This window comes from Oncorhynchus clarkii, chromosome 7 (genome assembly GCF_045791955.1).
Source record: "Oncorhynchus clarkii lewisi isolate Uvic-CL-2024 chromosome 7, UVic_Ocla_1.0, whole genome shotgun sequence".
NCBI classification, from domain to species: domain Eukaryota; kingdom Metazoa; phylum Chordata; class Actinopteri; order Salmoniformes; family Salmonidae; genus Oncorhynchus; species Oncorhynchus clarkii.
The window spans coordinates 64,992,570-65,011,858 of NC_092153.1; the positions used below are offsets into that span (position 1 = coordinate 64,992,570).

The 19,289-nt window shown below is 42.9% G+C and overlaps 1 protein-coding gene across 2 annotated transcripts in view; it reads left to right on the forward strand.

Moving 5' to 3' along the window:
* Positions 1-19,289, forward strand: part of LOC139413684 (eukaryotic translation initiation factor 4E transporter-like) — a 20,554-nt gene continuing 1,265 nt past the window's right edge. The window contains exons 1-18 of one of the 2 annotated variants that reach the window (XM_071161346.1): positions 1-305; positions 1,284-1,435; positions 1,522-1,595; positions 1,721-1,848; positions 2,068-2,333; positions 2,596-2,788; positions 3,090-3,256; positions 3,867-4,005; positions 4,362-4,541; positions 4,744-5,069; positions 8,625-8,705; positions 8,871-9,072; positions 9,241-9,347; positions 17,041-17,180; positions 17,357-17,438; positions 17,757-17,883; positions 18,155-18,496; positions 18,961-19,137. In XM_071161346.1, coding sequence (XP_071017447.1) covers positions 1,343-1,435; positions 1,522-1,595; positions 1,721-1,848; positions 2,068-2,333; positions 2,596-2,788; positions 3,090-3,256; positions 3,867-4,005; positions 4,362-4,541; positions 4,744-5,069; positions 8,625-8,705; positions 8,871-9,072; positions 9,241-9,347; positions 17,041-17,180; positions 17,357-17,438; positions 17,757-17,883; positions 18,155-18,496; positions 18,961-19,137 — 2,824 coding nt within the window. In that variant the 5' untranslated portion in view covers positions 1-305; positions 1,284-1,342. The remainder of the gene's footprint in view (positions 306-1,283; positions 1,436-1,521; positions 1,596-1,720; positions 1,849-2,067; positions 2,334-2,595; positions 2,789-3,089; positions 3,257-3,866; positions 4,006-4,361; positions 4,542-4,743; positions 5,070-8,624; positions 8,706-8,870; positions 9,073-9,240; positions 9,348-17,040; positions 17,181-17,356; positions 17,439-17,756; positions 17,884-18,154; positions 18,497-18,960; positions 19,138-19,289) is intronic. The other variant, XM_071161347.1, reaches the window with a different exon arrangement.

Below are 19,289 nucleotides of genomic sequence, written 5' to 3' on the forward strand. Positions count from 1 at the left end.
AATCAAGCCTACGAAGAACTCGTTCCGAACTAAGCGGTGATGAAGGCAAATTCGCTGCTGCGACGAAACATATACCGAAGACAAGTCTACTTCGACAATATAAGACGCCAGTATACTTTTGGATTTGTGTTCGTAGAAATATCACGGGCGTTGGCTCTTTGTTGAAAAAACGACCCTAGTTAATTGTAAGAAAAACGTGCACTTATTGGAAGGCTTTATCCCCAGCTAGCTAGCTGGCTAACTAGCCGTAGAGCTAGGTTAGCTAGCTAACATCTCTTGGCTTCATACGTTTTCTGAACAGAATTGTAAGTGAATGGGTACCTTTTTACATACATACTCTTATGCAACTTTAAGAGTGATTTATGTTGGTGGGTTTGTTAACGTTACTTGACTGTGTTCGGCATTTATTAATTGAATGTGTGGCTAACGCGTTAGTTGGGTAACTTGGCTATCAAATTATCCCACAACAAGTCGGCGTTCAGGCTAGCTTGCTCAACTAAACAAAGTTTTAGCCTCTAAGTATGCTAACTAGTTGGCCAACTACATAACGTTAGTTAGCTACCAAGTAAACCAAACACTACGCCAATGGTCGTAACTTCAAACTAGATAGGTAGCTAGCTAATTGTTAGCCATTCATTGAGTATTTGACGCCGGTTGTCTTAGTATCAGCGTATTCATGTCATCTGCCAGTACACCTTCTTTCAATTAGCTAGCTAACGGTAGTTACACATTTTAGTGAGTCAGCTTGACCCTTAGTAATTTAGATGGCTACTTCCAGTTGCGTGTCAGCTTTAAATTATTTAGCTTGCTAACTAATGATCGCCAATTTCCTAGCATGCGAACGTTAGTTGGCTACCTAATTGCCATCATTAGCTAACTTGGTAACGTTAATCGCCACTTCGCTATGCCGCTCAGGTATGGATGGCTGACTTGTTGCCAGACCAGTTTAGTTTTTCAATTTCGTCTTGTCTGCTTTTAACTCCAGGCCACGTCGGAGACCTCGCGTTAATGTGCTAAGAAAGGCGATGTATTTCTCGAATGTAGCTAGTAGTGATATAGGCTTGATCTTTGCGTGTTGATATTTACTATTTTCTTGTAATTACTACGCAACCTACTTTTAAAATAATGCCAGAATGCTGTTTGAATATCCAGTCTTTATTCAGACTTTTCAGTGTCTTCCTCACCAATATAGAATTCACTTTCAGGGTTATGAATGTTTTACTTTTGGTAGATATAGTAGGCCTGTATGGGTTATTTCATAACAGTATGTCATTCTTTAACAGGTATACTACTAAGATCTTAAAACAGAAGTTATATATTGGTTTGGCCCCCTGACGGAGTCATGGAAAGGGATGCTTGTGTAGAGGTGCAGGAGAATGGTGACATCGAGGTGGTCAAGGAATCAACTGGACCATCCCCTTACAGATATACCAAGGTATTTTGGTGATGCATGGCTAATATAAATAGATGGCTGCGCACCTAGCAGCACAACTTTGTGGGTTAACATAATTTGTCTTACAGGAGGAGCTTTTGGAGATAAAATATTTCCCAATCTCGAATGAAAGGCCAGACTGTCTTTTGGAAAAATTTGACAGGTGAGTGTTTTTTAGATTGGGTCAAATTAGTCCAAAGTGTGACAAACACTTGTAGTTCTATGCCAACTCTTGAGTTGTTCCCTCTGATTTAACTGTTGTGTTTTTTGGGGGTGGGGGGTGTCCAGTGATGGTGTGTGGGACCCTGAGAAGTGGCATGCTTCGCTGTACCCCACCTCGGAGTGCAGCTCTCCTGTGGATGGATATAAGAAGGACTTTGTGGATGATAGGATCCCTCTGAAACGTAGAATTGCAGGTAAATGAGTAATGTAGTATCACTTTCATAGCTGATATTCAAATGACTGGCATACACATTTAAAACATACTCCATAAGGTTGAGGGCTTTTGAGCTCAAATTTGTACAGCTGTCCTTAGACACGCCACCTTGCTTACTCTTACTTTTCTTTGTAGAATAAGCTATGACGCATTAGTGTGAATGTTGAATGCTAACTGTTTTTTGTGACACTGTTCTCAGATCCCCGTGAGCGACTAAAGGAGGATGACCTGGATGTGGTGCTCAGCCCACAGCGTCGTAGCTTCGGAGGGGGGTGCGTTGGCAATGCTTTGCCTGCACCCTCCCGGCGCCCTGTCAGCCCCCTGGAGAATAAGGAGAATGAGAGTCTCCGGCTGGGTCGGGCGCGGCGCATCGGCAGTGGGCGCATCATGGCGGCCCGAGGATTCGATAGGGAGAGGGAACCCCGCGTGGAGAAGGAGCGAGACTTCAAGGATAAGAGGTTCAGGGTTAGTGTCTGTCTGCTGCTTCCTGAGCTGCATTCAATACAAACAGAATGACCCTAAAGGGACAAATGGTTATCTGTATGTACCTACACACAAAATGGTTATTTCTTGTGCCTCAATGGGAGGCCTACTTCCTGCAGTAATAAATCTAAATGACAATCGTCAGGAGCTGTGTACACATTCCACTCTTTGCTCTTTAAATATTTCCCATGGTATTTAGCAGCCTGTTAGATTTGGCGTATACCAGTTCTTCCCTTTCCTGCAGCGTGACTTTGGGGACAAGCGTGTGTTCAGTGAGAGGAGAAGGAATGACCTGGAGGAAGAGCCGGAGTGGTTCTCAGGGGGCCCGACCAGCCAATCAGAGACCATTGAGCTCATTGGCTTTGATGACAAGATCCTGGAGGAGGACAAGCGCAGACCCAAACGCTCCAGGAAGAGGACAGACTCTGTGAGAGAAGGCAAGTCATGCTGCATCATATCACCATTGGAGATCATGGGAGTTGGTGTCCGCCAAAAAGGTTGTCTGGTGGCTGGGTCCAATCTGGTGTGCAGGTGGTTTGAGTAAAAAATAACTCCATATACCTTAAAATGAGTACCGGGTGGTGGTATCTGATGCAACGTCAGATTCAATATTGTAGCTTCCATCAATGTAATTGTCTAACTTCAGTAGCCATTCAGCGATCAGTTTATCTTAAACCAGCAAGCTACCCCGATGGTCTGTTATGTGTTTATTCATTTTCGTGTTTGCATTGTGTTCAGCAGTGGAATGTAACGGTGGGCTAGTAGAGGAGCATGTAGTGAGAGATTCTCACTTTACAGCAGACCAGGAGGTCCCTCACCCAGAGGTCCTACCAGAGCAGACATCAGGAGACTTTGACTTCAATGAGTTCTTCAACCTGGAGAAGACCATGCCAGGACTGGCCTCTGTAAGTCCTGTGCAGCACTACATGTTTACGGTGTGTGTTTGGGGGGCTATAAGGTGTGCACTGTGTTAAACATCAACTTTAAATATACCATGCATTGGTCTGTAGTTGGCTACACATGGTCTTCTCATACACTGGAGGTTAGTTTCATGGTGTTATCACTTGGGACTTTTCTTTGTCTATTTGGATGAATGATGGTGGTATTGTCACCCTGTCAAGGACATTGTACTTTCTAAAATATTTTCTTGCTGTATTATGATTAAAAAAAATTGCAGTGAAAGGTTGTAAGGGACCCAACCGGTTTCTCCTCCAGTGTGGTGGTTTTGTTAGTGTTCAGTCTTATGCAAATGTATGCCCATTGTGTTCCAGTTTATTACGTCACTTATTAGAATACCTTGCAAATTATTAGCAAAGGAAGCTCATTTCCCTATTTTATAGACATGGGATAGGGAAATAAAGCACAGATTCAATGAATGAAGGGTACACTACTGACAAAAAGCCTGAGTGTGCACATGGACAGAGCCCTAAATGTAAGTGTCACACCCACCCTTTAGCAGTCTGCCACTTTGGACTACCAGCTTGCCTCTGACCGGCCTCTGTCCCTATGTTGCAGATGATAGAAGATGTTCTGGGTGAGGGCCCTGTGTCGGCCAGCCGTTTCAGTCGGTGGTTCTCCAGTAACCTGAGTCCTTCAGGCAGCCGCTCCTCCAGCCTGCGCTCCACCCCCCACGAGGAGCTGGAGAGACTGGCCGGTAAGGAAGGGGCACACTTCTAGCCTGGTCCCAGATCTGTTTGCTGTCTTGCCAACTCCTGTGGTCATTAGCATGACAATGACATAGGAGTTGGCAAGACTGCACAAACTGATCTGGGACCGGGGAGGTGGGGTACTTCATGGCCTTAGTTATGCCTTCTGTTTAATTTGATTATAGAAGCATAATTGAATAAAAACATGAAATGCAATGCTTTTTTTACATTGAGGACTAACACACATTTGTTATGGCCACAGATTAAGCCTAATCCTGAAATGAACACAAACTTAATTTGTCTAGGCAACTGCTCCCTATTGTCTAAATTTGGGAAATGATTGGTTTACCCCTCCCTCCCCCAGGGCTGGACCCCCGCTGTACGTCCCCTAGCCAGGGGGGCCCTGTCCCCTACTTCACCCCCATCCAGTCAGTGGAGTGTAGGGATAAGGTGGACATCCTGGAGCTGTTACACAAGGCCAAGATAGACTTGAAACCCCTCCTCTCCAGCCTCAATGTTAACAAGCAACGGCTACAGCAGAGCAGTGAGTCATCCTTTACATAACCAGTACCTAAATTCCACCATGTCAACTACATCAGCTGCAAGACTACTACAAAATTTGTCTTGTATAAAAATGGTTAGGTCTTGTGGCTAGTTCAGCATTTAAGACGAGAGTAATGGTTCGTAGGTTTTGGTGCATTGGTATGATGTGCATGTTTACATTGCCCTTCTGCCTTGTCTCCCAGCTCACTCGGGTGTAGTTCTCTCTTTGGAGGAGGTAGAGGGGGGCCTGAAGGAGCTGAAAGTGGGCTCGGAACTGCACCACCAGATGCCACGAAAGGCCCACCAGCAGCAGGGAAGCATCGGTGGCGGAGGCAGCACCAGCAGTGGCACACCCTTCATGGCTGAGCACCTGGAGCGGGCTCTAACAGGCGGTGTAGGCCCCAGTGCAGGGCCCCCGTGTTCACGGGCCAGAGACCCTGACATGTCCGCCTTTAACAAGTTGGTCAGCAGCATGAAGGCAAGTGGAACACTGCCCAGCCACCCCAAAGAAAACCAAGTGAACAGCAACGTAAGTGTGCCGCTCTCGGCTAATCTTTAAAAAGCACTGACTGTCCTGTTGGTATGCTTCCTCTCGGGTCCTGCTGGATGTTTAAGCCCTAACTGCTTTGAGCCGCTTCTGGTAAACTGACCCACGTATGTTTTGCTGTGAGTGTGGCAAATGATGCATGAAAGCTAACATCCTAACCATTAAATCAAAACACCAAAGTCAGTACGTCTGGAAAAGTGATGGGTTTAAATTTGTAAAGGAAAGTTCGAAGACTTCCCCTTTCGAGGGGTGTTCTGGATTCACCTGAACCTCGATGCAGTAACATGACAATCAAAGGATTGCATACAGATTTTCTTTACATTAACCCTTAACATTATACTTCATATCAAATTCTACTGGATTATCATTGTCCTGTTACTTTTGTGTGGTTTTGTACCCTGGTGAATGTCTGTCACTTTGATCTATGGACATGGCGGTATATCTACATTCAGGACTTTCATTCCCTCTGGCTGAGACATACTTTGCTCTTCTCCATCCCAATGGGAAAATGTCCAGATCGGACAATCAATTGTTGCTTTTTGTAACAAATAGGTTAATCTGTTGTGACAATGTTAGAATTGTTATGTCAAATGTTATAGGGTGGGTTGCACCAACATGGAATATCTATTAAACTGGGTTAAAACAAGTTGTAGCTATTAATCTTGTTGCACCACATTTTTAAATTAAATCCTTCCTCTAATCGAAGTTTAAGTTTCACTTTAAACCTAGATACATTTTAAGCCTGTTGGTCAATGAATTTAAAAATATATATATATTGGGGATTATTTCTCAACTGCCACTTGAGGTGGTTTAACTGATAAAATGGCAGCATATCTACTGTGGAGAGACTCAAACGAGTTCCTCAGAGAATAGACCAGTTAAATCCCGTTGCGTTTAAGATAATTAACTCGTTATTCGGTGGGCTATTTACGTGCCCATTTTGTACAATTGAATTGGGTTTTATGATATTCCCAGCCTTGGTACGAATGATGTTATGCAACATGCTGTAACGGGTCTGATAACGCTAATATATTAGTGAAGTAGCATTAATGTTAGTTTTAACGTGCGTTATTTATGCTTACTAAATATTGGGTCAAATTGTCCATCATAGGGGTTATGGCGGCAGGTTAGCCTAGTGGTTAGAGCATTGGACTAGTAACCGGAAGGTTGCAGGTTCAACCCTCGAGCTGACGAGGTACAAATCTGTCGTTCTGCCCCTGAACAGGCAGTTAACCCACTGTTCCTAGGCCGTCATTGAAAATAAGAATTAGTTCTTAACTGGCTTGCCTAGTTAAATAAAGGTTTTTTTTTTTTTAAATGGAGAGGGGGGAACTGCTGGGCAATCATCTCTCATATCTTCTGGGTGATAGGATCAATTTCCTTGGACGGAGGCCCCCCTCCGGCTCCGCCTTTCCTTTGCCGTGTCCTTTCTGGATTTGCTTTTGCTTTTTTCCAGCACGCTTTAATTTGATTTGGGTCCCTCTTCCCTTTAGTCCATGTCAATCCATTTACATTTGTCGTATTAAATGGCCCAGGTGTCTTACTACTTTTTGCCAGTTGTGTTGGCTATCTTTTTATCCTCCAGTACATTACTAAATTCCTCCATCAGCTCTGGCGATATTTTAAATTCTTTCATAAGCGGAGAAATTTGAACTTTGACTTGCCATGATCAGGTGGCTAGCGGACAAATAAATAGCGTTAATGACAAATATTGTATGCTAGCTAGCTTGGCTTATAAACTAGCTAGCTACAGTAGCTAACAAATTAGTTTTCTGTCTAGTACTGGCCAATAACAGATTTTATTTCAAATCAGCCAACCCGTGAGAACCTTTTACGATAGTTGCAGTAGTTCTAACGTTACATTGTTGTTTTATCAAGTTTGGCAAGTTGGCTAGCTACTTCGTTTCAATTCACGAAATACCTCATATTGGTGTAACATGTCACTAATCATTAGTTTAAAACTGTTAGTCATAGATTTACTGATCCAGATTTAAAATGAGGTGGTGCAACACATCTCTAATCATAATCCTAGATTAATTTTAACAATATTGGTGCAACCCACCCATAATGTCTTATACGTAACAATCTATGTTTTCCATTGGATGACCTCTAATTTCTAGTATTTTGATGTTAAAATGGGATGTGTAACACAAACTAACCAAAGCATATGTTGGCTTCTCAAATGACTGCCTCGCCTGGTTCACCAACTACTTCTCAGAGTTCAGTGTGTCAAATCGGAGGGCCTGTTGTCCGGACCTCTGGCAGTCTCTATGGGGGTGCCACAGGGTTAAATTCTCGGACCGACTTTCTTCTCTGTATATATCAACAATGTCTCTCTTGCTGCTGGTGTTTCTCTGATCCACATCTATGCAGATGACACCATTCTGTATACATCTGGCCCCTCTTTGGACACTGTTAACCAACCTCCAGATGAGCTTCAATGCCATATAACACTCCTTCCGTCACCTCCAACTGCTCTTAAAAACAAGTGAAACTAAATGCATGCTCTTCACCTGATCGCTGCCCACACCCTCCCTCCCAGCATCACTATTCTGGATGGTTCTGACTTAGAATATGTGGAAATCTATAAATACCTAGGTGTTTGGCTAGACTGTAAACGCTCCTTCCAGACTCACATTAAGCATCTCCAATCCAAAATTAAATCTAGAATCGGCTTTCTGTTTCGCAACAAAGCCTTCACTCATGCTGCCTAACAAACCCTCGTAAAACTGACTATCCTACCGATCCTTGACTTCAGCGACATCATTTACAAAATAGCCTCCAACACTACTCAGGCTGCATCAAATTTGCTATCACAGTGCCATCAGTTTTGCCACCAAAGACCCATATACTACCCACCACTGCAACCTGTGTGCTCTCGTTGGCTGGTCACCATAGCAGCACCCACCTGTAGCATGCTTTCCAGCAGGTATATTGATTGCACTGGTCATCCCCAAAGCCAACACTTCCTTTGACTGCCTTTCCTTCCAGTTCTCTGCTGCCAATGACGAACGAATTGCAAAAATCACTGAAGCTGGAGATGGATATCTCCCTCTAACTTTAAGCATCAGCTGTCAGAGCAGCTTAGATCACCGTACCTGTACACAGCCAATCTGTAAATTGCACACCTGACTACCTCATCCCCATATTATTACTTACGCTCTTGCTCTTTTGCACCCCAGTATCTACTTGCACATCTATCACTCTAGTATTAATGCTATATTGTAGTTATTTTTGCCTCTAGGGCCTACTTCTTGCCTACCCCTCTACTCGTCTACATTTGCACACAATGTACATAGAAGAATCTATTTTTATTTTATTTTGTGTTATTGACTGTACGTTTGTTTGTAACTCTTTGTCGCTTTGCTTTATCTTGGCCAGGTCAGTTGTCATTTACAACTTGTTCTGAATTGGCCTACCTGGTTAAATAAAGGTCAAATAAATAAAATCAAAATGTATGCATCAGAAAATGCCCAGTGGGATGGATTAAGTGTGTCCACTACCAAGACTGATTGCACCACCTTCCACCATTTACAGCTCAATCAGCCCTCGAACCCTGCTGTAGTGCCCCAGCCTGAATCCACAGTGCCTGCCCAACAGCACAAGAACATATTCCAGGTGTGTGGTTTGGGACTAGCTTGCATGTGGAATTTTGATAGTAAGCTGTAGCATGAAAGGATGGCATTATTTTGTTTGTTTAGGAATGGAGGACTCCCTGATTAGTGCTTATTTTATGATGTCTGTGTTGGTCCTGTCTGAGCAGTGTGTGTAAAACTGTTACAGGAGCTTCTGGGTGCACAGGGACCTCCCTGTAGAGGCTCCCCTTCACTTCTCCACAGCCTGCTGGGCAGCCCCAACACCCCTCCACACCCTGGCCCTGGTCCTCAACACAGCCTGCTACAGCACAGGGGGCCCTCGCCTCCACTCTTCACACAGAGGGCTCCCTCTCCTGACTACTTCCATGGACGCATGCATCCTCCCGCCGGTAGAGATTACTCTGTGGAAGCTAAGACTAGGTTGTGTTCATTAGGGCACACCGTAGAAAACAAATGTTCAGTCTCTACCCTGCCCCTGTTTCAGGGCAATTTTCTTCCATTTGGTGCCTAATTACTAGTGTAATTGAGTGACTGCTTTTGTCTTGTGACCTTTTCAGGTTACCCTGTTGGTCCACAGCCCATGATTGGGGAGCAGTTCCCAGAGATCCATAGATCCTTCAGCCCTGGTCCTGGACATGGACCCACCCTACAACAGCAACAACAGGTCAGAGATACTCTTGTCTATCAAATTGCCCAATGATGGGTCGAGCCAGGACGATACCAGTATCTCGAAACGCAGTTTGATACTAATGAGTTAACTTCTTTAGGAAAACAACCCTAATATTTGTAACACATTATCATCCATTTTATTTTCAAATCTATAGGACACTATTTTACATACAACAGGTTTTAAAGGGCCTAAAGTCTGCTTTGTGTTTTCCTTTTTGTCATGGAAAAATTATGTGATACTGTTATCATCCCGGCCCTCATTTTGGGACAGTAACACTTTTCTGAAGTAGGGCTGGGCAACATATCAAATTTGTTTTGGTGAAAAATTCCAAATGCCTGTATCGCAAGAATCAAGGTTTTTATGAACGTTTATGTCCACTTGTTCTCATGGCTTGTCTCCTTGTGTACTGTGTCCCTTTCCACACATACACTAAGCCCCTCTCTGCCACTCACAACAACAAAGATTACTACTTCCTCACTGACAACAAGTAGTTTCAACTTGCAATTTGAGGTTTTGTCAAACAGACTTGTTCATATAGACACCGAAACAACATTGAGCCATTTATTTTACTGTAATCTATATTTTTTTATGTCTCAACTGAGAGCATACCCTACTAAAACTGGAGTATTAATGAAAAGGGTTTCTAGGAAATGAATGCTCTGTTTCTAGGGCTGTAACTATTCACCGCTACGCATCGGTTCCTGATTCCAATGTTTAAGATTGGACTGCATCGGTGCGCATACTCCAAACTGATCTAAATGTAGCAAGCATCGATCAGAAAATCCGTTCAAACATTGGGAGTCGCCAATTCACAATAAAAAATAAAAAAATGTTGCTCAAATTACTTCTATCTGAAAGTGATAGTGTTGTGGCTAGATTAGGGGCCTACAGTACAGACCGCACCTCCAGCTCATGAGCTCCAGCAGCAGATTTTTATTTAGAATAGAAAATGAACGTGTTTATGCAACATCTTAGTATATCAAAACCAATCACTTCGATTTGTTCTCGAATCGCACTGAATCCTTTCAGACTGAAATGTACCGTTCCTGTATCGGAGCCCTTGTATCTAGATCAGCGGAGGCTGGTGGGTGGAGTTGTGGGAGGATGAGCTCTTTGTAATGAATGGAATCAAATGTGGCTTCCGTATGTTTGACACAGTTCCATTAGAATGAGCCTGTCCTCCTATATCTCCTCCCACCAGCCTTTCCTGCTCTGGATGCATATCAAATAGTCTTAAAATGGAAAGATTCACATCCCTATCAGTTTGACTCGAGCAGCATTTTCCACATACTGTTACGTGCTAGCTGTAGTCTGTTTTTATAAATGTGCATTGAGTAGGGCTGGTGACGGTATTATCGGCAGTCATGAGTCAGGACCGCAGTAAAATTCTACGTGACCATTGAGTCACAGTAATCTCTTATGCACTCTGGACATACATTGGTAGTTCCCAACTCGCTAATGACCATTAGGTCGCTAATGGCCTGCTACTCGGGGCTGTATAGACCATCTGACATAAATACAATTGAAAATCGCATGAAACCCTTATCAAAGCAATATGTATGTTTAGAACGCCCCTCATTGTGATCAATTTGAACAAAGAAATTTAACAGCAGGTTGAAACTGTGGAAAACATGGTTGTTTTGGATGTTTCGAAGCCTAACATTACGAAATGGACCGTGCATTCTATGATTCATTCTAAACAACCATAAGCATACTAGTTTATGCACATGCGTAGGCCTGTGAGCCCAAGCCCCCCCAAAAAGACTGAATTAAAGTGATTGTGCCATTATACAATACAAAGCCTACCGCATATTACGCATGGCAGAAAAACAACATGTATTTTTAAGATTTCATTTTTACATTGGTCTAGCATATATCCTAATTTGTTCAATATGCGTTTTCGCCTTTGACTGCTTACTGGATGGACTGCTTACCTAATGCTACGCTCCGAACTTTCTATCCATGAGTCTAGAAGAGAACTTCTAGGCCTAGGTGATGCTGTTGGTTCATTGCTTGTTCAGGGCAGCTAAGCCTACAATTAGAGTGAATTTATACTCTCATAATTAATAGGCTCACACTAACGTTTGCTATAGAATATTTAACAACCGTGCCTTTTAGGGATGCATGATATATCGGAATTGGCTGATATTGGCTAAAAATGCTGGCTTCAGCCCGATGTCTAGTTTAACGCCGCCGTGCAGAACTGATGTCAAAGCTGCCGTGCGTACCTACAGTGGAAGTCGGATGTTTACATACACCTTAACCAAATACATTTCAACTCAGTTTTTCACAATTCCTGACATTTAATCCTAGTAAAAATTCCCTGTCTTTGGTCAGTTAGGATCAACACTTTATTTTAAGAATGTGAAATCAGAATAATAGGAGAGAATGATTTCTTTATTTCATCACATTCCCAGTGAGTAAGAAGTTTACACTCAATTGGTAGCATTGCCTCTTTTTTTTTTTTTTTTTTTTTTTTTTAATGGTTTAATTTGGGTCAAATGTTTTGGGTAGCCTTCCACAAGCTTCCCACAATAAGTTATGTGAATTTTGGCCCATTCCTCCTGACAGAGCTAGTGTAACTGAGTCAGGTTTGTAGGCCTCCTTGATCGCACACGCTTTTTCATTTCTGCCCACACATTTTCTATGGGATTGAGGTCAGGGCTTTGATGGCACAATTTTGGAAGTATGCTTGAAGACACACTTCCTGACTGATGTCTTGATGTTGCTTCAATATATCCACATTTTCCATCATGACGCCATCTATTTTGTGAAGTGCACAAGTACCTCTTGCAGCAGAGCACCCCTACAACATGATGCTGCCACCCCCGTGCTTCATGTTTGGGATGGTGTTGTTCGACTTGCAAACCTCCCTTTTTCCGCCAAACATAATGATGGTCATTATGGCCAAACAGTTCTATTTTCGTTTCATCAGACCAGAGGACATTTCTCCAAAAAGTACGATATTTGTCCCCATGTGCAGTTGCAAACCGTAGTCTGGCTTTTCTATGACGGTTTTGGAGCAGTGGCTTCTTCGTTGCTGTGCAGACTTTTAGGTTATGTCGAAATAGGACTCGTTTTACTGTGGATAGATACTTTAGTAACCATTTTCCTCCATCTTCACAAGGTCTTTTGTTGATTTGCACTTTGCACCAAAGTACTTTAATCTCTAGGAAACAGAACACGTCTCCTTCCTGCGCGGTATGACTGCTCCGTTGTGTTTATACTTGCGTACTATTGTTTGTACAGATGAACGTGGTACCTTCAGGCGTTTGGAAATTGTTCCCAAGAATGAACCGGACTTCTGGAGATGTACACTTTTTTTTTTTTAAATGTATTTTTTTTTTCCCCCCTGAGGTCTTGGCTGATTTCTTTTGATTTTTCCCTTGATGTCAAGCAAAGAGACACTGAGTTTGAAGGTAGGCCTTGAAATACATCCACAGGTACACCTCCAATTGACTCAAATGATGTCAATTAGCCTTTCAGAAGCTTCTAAAGCCATGACATTTTCCAAGCTGTTTAAAAGGCACAGTCAACTTAGTGTATGTAAACTTCTGATCCACTGGAATTGATACAGTGAAATAATCTGTAAACAATTGTTGGAAAAATGACTTGTCATGCACCAAGTACATGTCCTAACTGACTTGCCAAACTCTAGTTTGTTAACAAGAAATGTGTGGAGTGGTTGAAAAACGAGTTTCAATGACACACTTCGGTTGAATGTGAACTGCCGACTTCATCTGTATATAACGTAGGTAGATGACAATGACGGCACAAAAATATAGCGATACATGTGCAACACAGCATTCCTAACCTAGCCCACAATGTCTGCTTTGTGGATCGAGCGGTCATTTGAAGGAGTAAGAGCATTTCAATGAGATGGCGAAATCCATTAACGCAGAGATAATGGCCTTGCCCTTGACAAGCAAACCGCCTGTTGTGGTTAAAGTTAGCTTTCGTTGACTGGTCGCGCACCGGTACACACTACCAAGTAGACGCTATTTTTCAAATGTTGCCCTACCGGAGATGCATAGTATTGTTGTAACGCACATCCATGAGCTACTTGCTATGGGCGTCACTGCTATTAGCTTCACGACTGACATTAGGACAAGCGATGTCTGCCATGCCGAGTCCGACAGCACAGTGGGTCGACAAGGATTTGGTATTGAAGAAAGCCGTATTGCTTTCTCAAGAATGTGCTGGTTCTCTTGCTGCTGAGGATGTTTAAAACATGACCGCGCTCCATTCAAACAATTTACTCGCGAAATTAACAACTGCATCTGCTGCAGATGTCATGGCATTAACGCTGGCTCAACAAAACCTGACAGTCTGTTGGCATAACTTGGAAAGGTTCTCGCTGAGCCGCTACTGTGTCGCCACCATGCTCAACGCTAGGTACAAGAACCACTACTTCGATGCAGACAAACAGGGTTTACATTAAAAATGTAGATGCAGGTGGACCAGGTGGAAATGGACAGTGCGCACAGAGGGAGAGGCCACTGATAGACTGAGCTGAAACTTCACTGCTTGATATGTATGATGAAATGTAAAATGTTTTACTGGTAATGGGGACATGTGTAAACGCTTACAAAATAGCTCTTTGTTTTGTGTTTCAACTTTAACTGTACTAGAATGCTAAAATGTTTTTTTTTTTTTTTTTTGGCAAGGAATATTGCTTACGGTCCAAAATTTCATATCGGTGCATCTCCATCTCTTCCTTTCTTTCCTCCAGCACACAACTGTCAACAGTTTGATAATGTTTTGTTGTGAGAACCATGTTACTATCAATGTTCGCAAACAGATTTCACATGGTTAATTAAGCACTGGGTAAATGCAGGAACCAGGTTGGAGAGCCAATAGCATGCAGAATATCACCTGTAGCGCAGCGAGAGGCTGCATGCGCCTCAAACGGTTGATGCTGTGGAGTGAAATAACAGAGTAGCCTGAAACTAACCCGCAGGAAAGCGGCTTCCATTTATTATTGGAGTGCGTGTTTATTTAAAGAAAGTTTTTCCCTATTCCTTACCACTTTATAATGGGCCATTCTAAATCTAAAGTTATTTTACATTTTAGTAAATACAAGATTAACATTTAGAATGGTGAAAATGTTTACTTGATGAAACAGCTGTGCAGTCTGAGGCAAAGAACGGAGTGCAAGCTTTTTTTTTGCTACTTTCTCAAATCATCTATAGCCTATCATGCAGCCTAAAGATTGTCTTATACATTCTAAGTATTGTGTTTTTAATTTCTATGTCACAACTAAAGTAGCCAACTAACACTAAATCTAGCTTATAGGCCCTGTTTCAAATGATCACTTTTACACTCAACCTAGCCACTTCATATGCACACGTGCCGAAGGGGGAAAAGTATCCTTCATATTATATTTTCCTTTGTAATAAATAATGGCATGAGATTTGTGTATCTTGTCTGCTAAATGAACAAGCCTATGGCATATAACATTATGTTCTTCTGAAATTAATGTTCTTGTTTCTTTAGACATGCCTAAAATAAATAATGGATTTATTCTGACGGTGTATATTAAATAGATTTTTTTTTTTAAAAGTAATATTCCCACGGCGCGCATCAGGGCTTCTATGCATGGCGGCCTGGAGATGCTAAGTGTGTTAATTAATGGTAAATTTCGGTGAGACCGGCAGTCTTTTGTATGACAATAGCCGGCTGACAATTTCATGACCGCCCTAGCAATGAGCATAAAAATAACCATTTGTATAAGGAATTGCCAACTCATTTTGAGAAACAAGCATCTTTTCCAGGTAGGTTACTTGATTTCAATATCTAAAAGTGGACAGGCTAGCATGCTGTTCAGTTGGAAACGTACAGGACACTTTAAACTGTACTACCTAGGGGTGTTAACTGTTTGTCGCTGAAAATTGTGCATTTAGTGTTCAGACCCCTTGATTTTCTAAAATTGATCAAATTTATTTTTGTCAAGTCTACACACAATACCCCATAACAGAGCAAAAACATTTTTGTTTGCATATTAAACTCGAAATTTAGCTCCGGTGCATCCTGTTTCCATTGAACATCCTTGCTGATTCTACAACTTTATTGGCATCAACCTGTGGTAAATTCAATTGATTGGACATGATTTGGAAAGGCACATGTGGTCCCACAGTTGACGGTGCATGTCAGAGCAAAAACCAAGTCATGAAGTCGCAGGAATTGTCTGTTGCTCTGACAGGACTATGTCGAGGCCCAGATCTGGGGAATGGTACCAAAAAAATTCTGCAGCGTTGAAGGTCTCCAAGAACACAGTGGCCTCCATAATTCTTAAATTGAAGTTTAGATCCTCCTAGAGCTGGCTGCCTGGCCAAACTGAGCTATCGGGGGCGAAGGGCCTTGGTCAGGGAGATGACCAAGAACCTGATGGTCAAACTGACAGAGCTCCAGAGTTCTTCTGTGACGATGGGAGAACCTTCCAGAAGGACAACCATCTCTGCAGCACTCCACCAATCAGGCCTTTATGGTGGAGTTGCCAGACTGAGTCCAGTCCTCAGAAGGCACATGACAGCCTGCATAAAGACTCTCAGACCATAATCAAGATTCTCAGGTCTGATGAAACCAAGATTGAACTCTTTTGCCTGATTGTCAAGTGTCCTGTCTAGAGGAAACCTGGCGTCACCATAGGGATGGTGCGTGGTGGTGGCAGCAGCATGCTGTGGGGATGTTTTTCAGTGGCAGGCACTGGGAGAAGTTCCTTCGTGGCAGTTTAGAGCTCTTTAGTGAGCATTGCAGCCAAGGACGGACAACTTTTACGCGCTTCAGCACTCGGTCCCGTTCTGTGAGCCGTTATTGCTCCTAGATATTTCTACTTCACAATAACCACACTTACGGTTGACCGGGGCAGCTCGAGCAGGCCAGAAATTTGACGAACTGACTAGTTGGAAAGGTGGTATCCTATGACTGCCACTTTGAGTCACTAAGCTCTTGTCTATGGAGATCGCATGGCTGTGTGCTCGATTTATTTTTTATATATATATATATATATATTTTTACACCCAACAGCAAGTGGCTGAAATAGCTGAATCCACTAATTTGAAGGGGTGTCCACTTATGTACGTATTTGGATTTACATGTGTGCTTCTCCCACTACGACTTGGGAAAACATGGAGTTTATTAGGCTACAGATTTAAATGTTATGATGAACCTCACGTTGGTGAAAGTGCACAGTGAGTGATGATCCTTCCCGATATGTATTGAGGGTCTTATTCTGGTGACATGATTGCTCCTTGGCTGCCGTTTAGACAAATGATTGCACCTATCCATAAACTCATGTAGGCTAGTCTACCTGCACTAGATCTGCAAGCTATTGGGTGGCGTGTACATGCCAAGACCAGAGTGGGCACATTTGCTATTTAACCCAACATTTTTGTGCCCACTATTGGGATTTGAAAATGCGATGGAAACATATTGAACTTGAAGTGTTAAGTACTTTTTAAAATATTTTATAAGGGCACTGTCATCACGCATTGCTTTTTATCCACAAGTCAGTATGGTGGAACCACTGGTGGGGAAATTTTTTTGTTTTATTTTACAGATTTCAGAATTTTCATATCTGTTGCAAATTGTATGGAAACCTAGCTATTGTAAATGAAGGTATGCCAACTGCAACATTTTTAGATGAGTGTAAAAACTGGTGGTAGCTGAATGCTTTCTTTGGCTCCAGATGAGGGCGCTGTCCATGGCTGTTGACCAGGCTGACCGTCAGGCGCTGATCATCCAGCAAGACCTGGCTCTCCATGCCCACCACGCCTTCCAGACAGGTTACAACAAACCGCCTCCGAACAAGGCCTACCAACACAACAGGTGACTTTCACTTGTAGCTTTTAAGCAGGGATTGAATTATACAATGACTTGGTGCCCAACATTCATCTTTTGTAATTATGGGGGGCCCTTGATATTTTTTTTATAGGGGTTTCGATCCCTCCTGTAATTCCAAACTTGGTTTCAGGTATCAATTGTGTACTGTGTGTGTTCTCCAGACAAACCAGGATGAACCGATCCCCTGGTCCAGGCCCTCATCCTGCAGGCAGAAACTCCCCTGGCAACACTGTCACCAGCATGGTATGTTGAAAGGTTGTCTGGGTCGTATTCATTAGGCACAAAACACACGGGTAGGGGACTACCTCTGTGCTAATGAATGTGACCCTGTTCAACAAAAAAACACTTATTTCCTGAAACCACTATCTGGTTTGATTCAGCGGAGTGATTGAACTGTCCAACTCTTCCCTTCCTATGCACAGTATATTTAATATATAATTTGAAGTATTGTAACTACAACTCTGAATTTTTGACCAACTGTCTGGTTTGTTGCATGTTACCTTTTTAATGCCCTCATATAACTTGAAGTAATGTAACTACTGGTTCTTGTCTGTTGTACAGCTTTCGCCATCTTTCGTGCCCACGTCTGTGATCCGTAAGATGTACGAGACAAAAGAGAAGAGTCGAGATGAGCCAGGTAGTCGTCCAGACAGCAAGGAGGGTCACTCCCAAGGCCACTCTCAAGAGGGTATGTTCACATACTGCTGTTTCATGTATGCATTTAAAATGTTTTGTCAATTTAGGTTTGCATGTCCATAATGACATTGTTTGGAGAAGGCGTTCTCGGTTAAAACTAGTCTGGTGTATTTTGGGCTTGTAATTTTTGCACAATAAATCAAATTAAAAAACAAGTGGTAGTGAACTAGTACTCTAGTCAGGTGGATGAATGCCCTTGTCGCCGCACTTAACTTGTCTGTTCCTGTCTTGTCAAATGTAGTGTTTGTGTTCCTGTGTTACAGACAGTAGCTCTCCCAGCTCCTTCCTGGATGGGATGAATGGTAGTGGTTCTCAGTCTGGAGGGGTAAAGGCCTGCTCCACCCCCCTGTCCTCCCACTCCCAGGCTCGCCAGCACGCCCAGGAGCATCCTAGGCCAGGCTCCGCTGGGCACCACACCCCCACCCTGGTGTCCCCCAGGTCTGTCTCTCCCTTCCCCCGTCCAATCTACCCAGTACCGCTGCTATCCCATGGACATGTGCCCATGGTGCGCCCTGCTCTGCCCCAGCTCCACCCCAGCGTGCTGCAGAGGATGCTGGCCCAGGGCATCCAGCCACAGCAGCTTGGCCCGGCTCTGATACAGGCAGGTTAGTACAAGTCCACTCTTGATTACATTGTATTTGTTTCAAACTGATCTACAAATCGCAGTTAACTAACTAGTTATTTTGTGATCAAGATTAGTAATTCTGTGCCTCGTTTGCGCAAACACGCTAATTGCCTTTGCTAAGCCAGGGGTTCTCGGTGTGGTCCTACCGGGGTTCTGTGCACAGATCTCCAAAATACAATTTAAAGTGTATTTTATTAAAGTTTTATGAATAAATTAAACAACATGGTTAAGGGATCTGAGAAATAAATTGAGGGGGTAATACAATTTATGATTATTAATCTATTTTATGTTCTTAACCCTAGGCAACATGGGTCTGGGAAGGTCACATTGGTATTCACAGTACTTAAGCAATTATACATTTTTCAACCTATTACTACTTGTACTCTGAAGTGGATGGAAATGACTAATTGCTGAGGTGCTCATTGAAATCTTTCTTCATCCTAGGCATATTTCCACAACATGTTGACCTCTCACAGCTTCAGGGGTTGCCCTCTACCCTACTCGGACAACCCCTCTACCCCCTAGGAGCAACGGGACATCCCCTCTTACTTCCCAGAGCCAGCAATCCCATGCAACTAGCGCTCATGCAGCAGCAACTCCAGCAGCAACAACAGAGACCAAGTGAGTGGCATTTTCAGTTCAGTCTGTCATTGTTACTATTCAACAAGTTCAACAACTCCATCTTTAACCTATTTTCCATATGTTGTACTAATGTTCATGCACAGTCTAAAAGATGCAGGGAGATGAGGGTACTTAATGGATCTAGCTTTATG